We start from the raw sequence: 10,000 nt of genomic DNA, 5'->3' as shown, positions 1-10,000 counted from the left end.
TGTGAATGTAGATGGTGTCTTTAATTCAGACTGCAGTAGAGTTTTTGTGCTGATTTGAATAAAAGTGTGGTATCGTTATTGTTGAAAGGTTCATCAACGTCAAGTCACAAACTCTTGACAGAGGCGACCAGGATTTGGGGTTAAAATATTCTGATATATAGCAAAGCCACGGCACCGGAAATCAACGGTAAAAGAACCTCAGATTTTCCTTGTGGTATCATTGAACTGCCTGTTTTTGGGAAGTCCTAATTTTTCAGAAAACGTCAATTGTGTACGTGTTTTTTTTCTTCTTGTTACTAAACATCCTTAAAAAGGTACAGAAGCTGCTACACTTGTACATATAGACAAATCTATGAAAATGCAAATTCAAAACATTCCCAACATCCCACACATTACCTTCATTTGCATATTGGACCTGATTGGCTAACATATTTTACGACGTAATAACAAAGTTTCGCACTTTTGTCTGTCTGTGCACTGAAATGAACTCTCTCAAAAGTGTGTATAAAGTGTAAGGTGTGTATATCGTATCCAATCACGTCAGTCCGGTCTGTGATTGACAGACGCTCACCCGGAGAACAGCAGCGGAAGCCCCGCCTCAGCGCAGTGAAAGTGAAGCGTGTTAACAGAGGCAGCCGAACCCCTCAGAGTAAACACGGGGTCCGGGGGAGGACGAGCCATCGTCGGGTCCGAACCTCTACGAAGCAGCGCATGGAGATCTCGCAGACTGCAACAGAAAATAAATAAATAAATAAAAGCGCGTCACATTTTTTCAGGACCTTTTCGTACAATAAACATACGGCCCCGAATATGACACACTGAGTACAATCAGTTCTACTGATTCATTCATTCATTCATTTTCTACCGCTTATCCAAACTACCTCGGGTCACGGGGAGCCTGTGCCTATCTCAGGCGTCATCGGGCTTCGAGGCAGGATACACCCTGGACGGAGTGCCAACCCATCGCAGGGCACACACACACACACTCTCATTCACTCACGCAATCACACACTACGGACAATTTTCCAGAGATGCCAATCAACCTACCATGCATGTCTTTGGACCGGGGGAGGAAACTGGAGTACCCGGAGGAAACCCCCGAGGCACAGGGAGAACATGCAAACTCCACACACACAAGGTGGAGGCGGGAATCGAACCCCGACCCTGGAGGTGTGAGGCGAACGTGCTAACCACTAAGCCACCGTGCCCCCCCTAGTTCTCCTGATTAATAAAGAAAAAAAACAGTCACTTACAATTTGAAATATTAGCACCAGAAGCGTTCGCTCAGCCGTCCTCATTAATACGGCATTAACGAGTCCTTAAATTCGTCTTCAACCGTGCTTACACAAACAAACTGGAGCGGCTTAACTTTTAAGCGCTTTCGCACTTGTTCCTGCACAGAAAACGTGGCCTGTTCTGATTGTTAATCATTTATAAACAGGGCTGGCTTAGTGCCTGGGGATTCAGACGAAACTGTAAATAAAAATAAAGCCGGCGAGGGTTTAAAGAGGAAGAAATCTGTACAGGGTTTTTCTTTTTCCTTCTACGTGATAACAGCTCTTACTCAATGTGTCATGAATCACCGTGCGAGACAACTTAATTACTGTAAACAGGCCGAGACTCTGCCTTTGTGACCAGCGGCAGGTTTCGCAGCCAATCACAACACTAATGCAGACAGAAAGCGTGTGTCAAAAAAGACAACGGCACATCTGCTCGTGAATTTTCTTTCCGTGACGGCTTGTAAAGGAGTTAAGAGGACCTGGCATGCGGCACGAGTGAAAAAGGGAGGAAGAACAAAAGACAGAGACAGAGACAGAATGGTAGCTTTCTTCTTGAGTGGCATCCAATATAGGCGAGATTTTAGATACAGATCAGGAAAGTTAATGAAGATCCCTCTTTGTGGCGTCTGATTCTCGATCACCCTTGGCCCTGTCCCTGAAACCGGAGCCTCTGCTATTTCACTGGCGCTCATTTTGGGAGGTTAGTGGTTAAATTGTGCGTGTTAACCTGTCAAGCGGAGCCTACTTTCTGCTCTACCTTCCTAATTAAGAGCCAAGCACTCCAGCATTCTCCTATATCCTACCTGGTACTACCTGACACTTCAGCATGAGACCAGAAGATTCGTCCGCAGCCCGATTTGGTCCTCATAAATAAATAAATAAATAAATATGAACACCATCACATGTACTAGCATTATGCACTTGTGTGGTCTCAAAAAAAAAAACAGACACGACAAATAATACAAACTCCTTTTATGCCTTTGATCTAAAGAAAATTCACTTCATTACTTATTGTTTGGCAAATAAAGTGAACTTTTTCAGATCAAGAGATAAATTAACACACACACACACTTGTACTGTGGTCTCAAATCGCATCAACATATGAAGCTACACACAAATAAACGTAGATAAATTAAACAACTTCACCAGTCCATTTTAATACAATCCACTTATAAGAACTAGGATTTTTATCCCTAATAACATCTTTGGTCCTCATTAATACAATCATACACACACATTTGCATTATGTGTACTTGTACAGACATACGCACTTGTAAGTACATTACTGTCACAGAAAACACACCGTTGTTTGTTTTATGAGGACAAGATTTTTGTGTCAACAATTTCCCCGATTCTACATAAAGATTATTACAAACCTAGACGCATATTGGTATTGCAGCACTTGTGGGGACCTCGTTTTTTAAACCCACATACATTACATTTCTGTCCACAACAAGGTCCCCAGAAAATGACGATAACAAGGAGAAAACCCATCTCCATACAGGGTGTTAAAGTGACGTGACATACAGCTAAGTACGGTGACCCATACTCAGAATTCGGAGTTCAGTGCCTTGCTCAAGGGCACCTCAGTCGTGGTATTGCCGGCCCGAGACTCGAACCCACAACCATAGGGTTAGGAGTCAAACTCTCTAACCATTAGGCCACGACTTCCCAGTTCTCTGTACAGTGGACTACGCTTTCACACACACATTGTAGTACTTTTGGGGAATGTCTAGTCCTGTACGTAAGGCAATGTGACAGAAAACATATGTTACAAATGATGCTCATGTTACAAAGGCGCATTTATATAAATGTATAGAATTTATAAAGCCCAGGATTTTGGTTTAGACAACGTCTTTGGTCCACATTAAAAAACATATATTGTTGTATTACAGCAGTTGTGGGGACCACAGACTTTCAAATGTACAGTAACATGAGAATGAACACACACACACAACATAAACAGCCCTAGGGTCCTCTGTATACTACAAAAATACTTTTAGGGAACGTGTTCTTTCATAAGAACGATAAAGTGACACAAAACACCACCATCTCAAATTACAAACACCGCAAATAAACGTTTTAAATGTACTTCGCTTTCGAGGACCAGGATTTTTGTTCCAACAACATATTTTGTTCCGTGTAGAGACAGAAAGACTTGCTTGTACTGCAGTACTTATGGTAACACATGGTTTCATATGTACATGACATGACAAAAAACACACACGTGAAATATACCAAAGCTGAAATGATCGTCAAGTTCGTTTTAATGCATTTTCCTTATGAGGACAGAAATGTTCCTTTAGTCACCATAAGGATAGTATGTGAAAAGAAGGAAGACGTCATTAAGAGATTAAATCAAAAGCACACACACACACAGACATTATGTATGTATGTATGTATGTATGTATGTATGTATGTATGTATGTATGTATGTGTATATGTATATATATATATATATATATATATATATATATATATATATATATATATATATATATATATATATACACACACACGTGGATACACAGAATACTTGGAAAAAAACATTTTTTCAAAATTTCTCTGTAACTAAACACACAAATTAACACACATACATCCACAACACAAAAGGTAAACCTACTAAAAGGGATCAGGGATTGTGTGTTAATCAGTTTGTGTTTATTACTTTATTGGGACCTGCTAAGACACAAACCATGCTTGTAGGGACCAAAAGAAAATAGTAGTAATGGATGCAACGATGCTGATCCCCGTATTGTAAACGTAAGGCTCATTTTACCTCGGTATGATGTGAGGTTGCATGTGTGCATAGGTCTGTTTTTGTCATATTAATGAATATGAGACCAAATAATACAAGTGTTCATATAAGTTTGCATACATTTTTTATGATATTGTTTACACAGTAATTGTTAAAATGTTGTAAAGACCCAAAAACAAAAAAAAAACAAACAAAAAAAAAATGGACATTTTTAGTTCAGCTTTGGCCCATTTGGTGTGTGGGACCTTATGCATTGCTGTGTTTATAAGAACATTGTGGTCTACAAGTACCACAATACAAGAATGTGTGTGTGTGTGTGTGTGTGCGTTGTCTGAAATTAGAAGCCATGACGATTGGAGTTCAACCTCTCTGGAGCCCGTTTAAGGATTGCGAGTGGGTTCAGAGACTCGAGGTGAAATTAAATCTCCCTTCCATAGAGCGCTTAACTGAGGTTAACTGAACACAACACTGCGTCATTCACACACTGTACAGATCCTCGCCTGCTGCTGCTTAAAAAAAAAATCCCTTTTCTGATGTTTTCTTTGGCTGTGCCCACACTCGAGTCGTTTGAAGTGCCATCGGCACTTCTCCTGTACTGAATCAAAAAAAGAGGGTGGGGGGGGAACCTGGCAACAGTTGCCTCATCTTTTTTTTTTTTCTTTTTTTTTTATCCTTTTAGCATCCATTTGCCAAAGAGCTGAGCTTTGTGTCGAAGCGGCGGAGTGTGCGTGTTGCGAGAGGAGGGAGTTAGTATGACAGGGCGGATTTGGCTGGCTTTAGTAATGGATTAAGGCGCCCTTATTGTGTGGCTCCTCGTGCACCAAGGTGCTGGAAAAAAGCACGCACTCTATCAGAAAGTACATCACAAGTTTCTTCCGAGAGAGAGTGAGAGAGAGAGAGAGAGAGAGAGAGAGAGAGAGAGAGAGAGAGAGAGAGAGAGAGAGGGAGAGAGAGCGAAAGGTTGCTGATTGATAATTGCGTAAGAGAGGCTACGTGATAATCATTATATTTCATAATCTCAAATTTCTTCTCTAATTAATTGTCAAGACGTGTACGAAATGTTTTATAGCTGCATTAAAGGTAAGTAAGAAGGTTTCACAGAATTCAGTGCGTCAACAAATAAATTTTAAAAAAGTATGATTAGTAGTGTGTTAAATAATAAACACAAATCTCTGCATTATGAGAGGAATAAAACACTTTGGGATATAATGGTATATGTAAGTATTCTTTTCTACGTTACTCGTTAATTATTAATACGACAGGAAGCTTTTTATTCCTTATCTTTTTTGTTCCATCGATCCAAGAATCCGATAAAGAAATTTGAAATTTATTTCTGTTTCAATAAGAACCGTTCAGCTGTAACCACCGTCCTGCTACGTGAATAATTTGCGACTGTGAATTTTCTTATGCTTTTTTTTTTTTTTTTTTAAACACGAGTCAAACTGAAGACCCGCTCGTCCTTAACGTCAGCGAGACTCGTGGATTTGAGGAATGTGCTCGTTCTCGCTGCTCCCTCACGTCGCTTTCCTCAATCTCAGTAAGTCAAAGTCAGCAGTTTAAGGCTGCCTGCTTGCACAATAGTGCACTCGTGGTTATCAACTGAAAACGAAGGAACACGCTGTGTACAAACCCGAACTATCAAAACAAGCTCGTGACAAGCTGTCACTCAATCTCCTGTTAGCAAAACCCTTCAATTGTTCACAGAAACGTGAAAAGGCCACAAAGCAAACAAATGAGTGGTCCGGCGAGAAAGAAGCACAAACACACAAAAATGCTGCTTACATACATAGGAGTCGAAAAGAATTGTGTATCTATTTAAAATATGTAGACCGCGGCCCTGAAATCTCACATCCGAACTGGTGCACTTTAGGTCTTCAGTAGCACGAGGGCCAGAAAACCTCTATTTATAACCATTACGCATCCCTTGTCTCTATAAACTACTTTATACAGTAGCTTAGTACATAATGCCAAAAATCTGAAAATATAGCGTGGAATGTAGTGAGAGAAAATAAATAAATAATTAAAAAGAGAAAAGAATTTTAAGAAATAAAATATTTTTTTTTTTTGTACAAAATGTACAAAAATTGATCAGAAAATCAGAGAGAATATTAAAGTTATCAATGGACATCATAGTTTCTTTTTAAATAATTATAAACTGAAAAAAAAAAACACTCACATGATCTTAATGTTTTAAAGTAAAAAATTATAAAAACATAAATTTTAAATTTTAAAACGAGATATTTTAAAAATATTTTCTGATTTTCATTGTTTTAATTTTTTTTTAAAATAATAAAACAAAAAACAAATTAATGAATAAATATCAAACAGCACCAATATGTCATTTTAATGTCTTCGAGAACTGTGATGAAAATATTTGTATTTTTATCGTCATATTTTCTCATCTTTTTAGTTAAAACTCTCTGTAATAAGCATCTAATTTGACTTATTAAACATGGAACTCGAATGCTTTAGTGGAGATTCCACGAACCTGCTGGATCACAATCTGTAGAAGTTTTAATAACAATATCGACAATCGGCGAATCTGTCCGAAGATCCGACAATTAAGCTTTCCGTCATGAAGAAAAAAAAGACTAATAAAGTTCCACTCCTGCTAATGTCTGTGTGTCCCACATGATGGAGGGATGGAGGGATGGTGTACGGAGCTAGCGGACGAAAAGAAAGCCGGTAAGGGAATATTGAGGTTCTCCAACTAGATAAAAATAGATAAAAAAAAATGATTTATTGAAAAATTTTTATGGTATTGAAAACTAATAAACTTTTTTATATCAGTGAACCTGCTTCATCACACCATCAAGTCATTGATTAGTTTCTTACACAAACTGTTCATTTCTCTACAGAACTCTCAAACATACTTTTAGTAGTATTATTTAACCCTGACTTAACGTTACATTCCCTTTGAAAACCATTTGATGCATTAAACACTAACTAGTTTTCCAGGAATTGTTTAAATCTACAAGACTCATTGCTAATTTGAGCCTGATTACAAACAAACAAACAAACAAACAAACCCCAAAAGCAACCACGTATGCATCACTATTCTATAAACCCACATTTTATGTTTTTTTCCTAGTAAAGTCATAAAGCTTAGTTTGTATCCCATTAAAACGGTAAATTAGCATATTGTCCAATTAAAGTAACACATTAGCATATTATCCAATTAAGTAACAAATTAGCATATTGTCCAATTAAAGTAGTAAATTAGTATATTGTCCAAATTAATGTAACAAATTAGCATATTGTCCAATTAAAACGGTAAATTAGCATATTGTCCAATTAAAGTAACAAATTAGCATATTGCCCAATTAAGGTAACAAATTAGCATATTGTCCAATTAATGTAACAAATTAGCATATTGTCCAATTAAAATAGTAAATTAGCATATTATCCAATTCAAGTAACAAATTAGCATATTGCCCAATTAAGGTAACAAATGAGCATATTGTCCAATTAATGTAACAAATTAGCATATTGTCCAATTAAAGTAGTAAATTAGCATGTTGTCCAATTAAAGTAACAAATTAGCATATTGTCCAATTAAAGTAACAAATTAGCATATTATCCAATTAAAGTAGTAAATTAGCATATTGTCCAATTAAAGTAGTAAATTAGCATATTGTTTCCTGGTGCTTAGTTTTTGTCCCATTACAGTAATAAATGATCTTCTGGAGTAAGAACAATACTATGTTTAGATAAGAGTTAGACTCCGCCCACTCCTGTTTTATCAGCTATATATACATTTATGAGCATAATAAAATTGAACAAATCATGTCAAATTTGACATGTAAAAGTATTTCTGTTGGCAGAAACTAGACTCATGCCTCCTTCCCTTCCCACAAAAGTGGCACAGTCCACTTCCTGCCAACAGAAACATGGGCAATGTCGACGTTTACCTTTTAGATGAAAACCACCTTTAACATCGCACGGGTTATTATTTGTTTCTCATCAAAGTGAAATTAGTTCAACAGATTCTCCCACTTAAATCCTTAATTCCTCTGTAATTATCTTTTATGTAGTTATAAAATTAATAATACGAGTCTAATGCCGGTAGGCTTTTCCCTGACAAATGGAGACACGCAGCCTCGACAAATTAAGCTCACAGAATTATAAGGTTCTTCAATTCAATAGCAGACTGGAGCTTTTCATTTGTGAAAATATAAATTCGCATAAGCTTTTAAAAGTAATATCTTGGGGTAAAACATCACATCTCCAAATTCTGGAAATATGGTGTGGAATGTAGTGAGTGGAAATAAATAAATAAATAAATAAATAAATACCTATTACTTCCTCAAAGATATTTTTAAAATGTACAAAAATTAATCAGAAACATAATCATAAAGAGTTTAGAATATTATATTATTAAAGGACATATTTACTTTTTAAATAATTATAAACTGAAAAATAATCTGAACTTTTATACTTAAAAATTGTAAAATGTAAAAAAAATAAATAAATTTAAATCATAGATTTCCAAAACATTTTCTCCTTTTCACTGTTAATTACATCGTTTTAATTTCTTCGAGAACTGTGATGAAAAATTTGTATTTTTATCGTCATATTTTCTCATCTTTTTAGTCAAAACTCTCTGTAATAAGCATCTAATTTGACTTGAAAACGTCGAAACATGGAACTCGAATGCTTTAGTGGAGATTCCACGAACCTGCTGGATCACAATCTGTAGACGTTTTAATAACAATATCGACAATCGGCGAATCTGTCCGAAGAGCCGACAATTAAGCTTTCCGTCATGAAGAAAAAAAAGACTAATAAAGTTCCACTCCTGCTAATGTCTGTGTGTCCCACATGATGGAGGGATGGAGGGATGGTGTACGGAGCTAGCGGACGAAAAGAAAGCCGGGAATATTGAGGTTCTCTTTCCTCTGTGTGGAACAGATAAGACAGCTCCAGTAATCTGACTCTAAGTCTGTGGATAAAGGCAGTTTGTCTCGTCTCGAGTCGTCTCTCAACACCCGCTGGGTAATTAGGCCCTAATTATGAGAAAGCCAGTTCCCTTCTTCCCTCTGCGTGTTATTAAATGAGGACGAGGCCTGCCAGCCAGGTATCTCTCAACACCGGCGAGGGGCTGGCGACCTTCAGATCAAACGCACGCTACCGTCGGCCCCTTACAGCGGATCTGAGCGGGGGTTGGGGGAGGGGCTCTCGTTTTAACGTGGGCCTTCAAAAGATCACGGACGCATTCCTTCCCTCGTACAGAGTCGGGATGGAGGGAGGGACGTCGCCTCCTCGCCGGTTACACACACCGCCATTCATAAATAACCAGATCCTTGAGATTACAAAAATGCAACATTTACTGAGGAATTAATAAACTGAACAGGTACCAGTTTAGAGTCAAACACCTGAGATACCGCTTTAGACTCGCACTTCTCACGGCTACCACTTTAAGGTCACACTCCTGGCGGCTACCGCATTAGCGTCACACTCCTGGCGGCTACCGCATTAGCGCCACACTAATGGCGGCTACCGCATTAGCGTCACACTCCTGCCGGCTACCGCATTAGCGCCACACTCCTGGCGGCTACCGCATTAGCGCCACACTCCTGGTGGCTACCGCATTAGCGCCACACTCCTGGTGGCTACCGCATTAGCGCCACACTCATGGCGGCTACCGCATTAGCGCCACACTCATGGCGGCTACCGCATTAGCGCCACACTCATGGCGGCTACCGCATTAGAGCCACACTCATGGCGGCTACCGCATTAGCGCCACACTCATGGCGGCTACCACATTAGCGCCACACTCATGGCGGCTACCGCATTAGCGCCACACTCCTGCCGGCTACCGCATTAGCGTCACACTCCTGGTGGCTACCGCATTAGCGCCACACTCCTGGTGGCTACCGCATTAGCGCCACACTCCTGGTGGCTACCGCATTAGCGCCACACTCCTGGTGGCTACCGCATTAGCGCCACACTCCTGGTGGCT

At 39.0% G+C, this 10,000-nt stretch overlaps 1 protein-coding gene across 3 annotated transcripts in view; it reads right to left on the bottom strand.

The window, feature by feature from the left end:
- gnb1l (guanine nucleotide binding protein (G protein), beta polypeptide 1-like) overlaps positions 1-10,000 on the bottom strand; it is a 35,502-nt gene that overhangs the window by 20,720 nt on the left and 4,782 nt on the right. For 2 of the 3 annotated variants that reach the window (XM_060883878.1, XM_060883880.1), the window contains one exon: positions 572-727. In XM_060883878.1, coding sequence (XP_060739861.1) covers positions 572-681 — 110 coding nt within the window. In that variant the 5' untranslated portion in view covers positions 682-727. Of the gene's footprint in view, positions 1-571; positions 735-10,000 lie in introns of all 3 variants that reach the window. The other variant, XM_060883879.1, reaches the window with a different exon arrangement.

The sequence above is a fragment of the Tachysurus vachellii genome, chromosome 12, assembly GCF_030014155.1.
Source record: "Tachysurus vachellii isolate PV-2020 chromosome 12, HZAU_Pvac_v1, whole genome shotgun sequence".
In the NCBI taxonomy this organism is placed as follows: Eukaryota; Metazoa; Chordata; class Actinopteri; order Siluriformes; family Bagridae; genus Tachysurus; species Tachysurus vachellii.
Note: the sequence above shows the minus strand (reverse complement) of the source record. Positions and strands in the feature narration are given on the sequence as shown.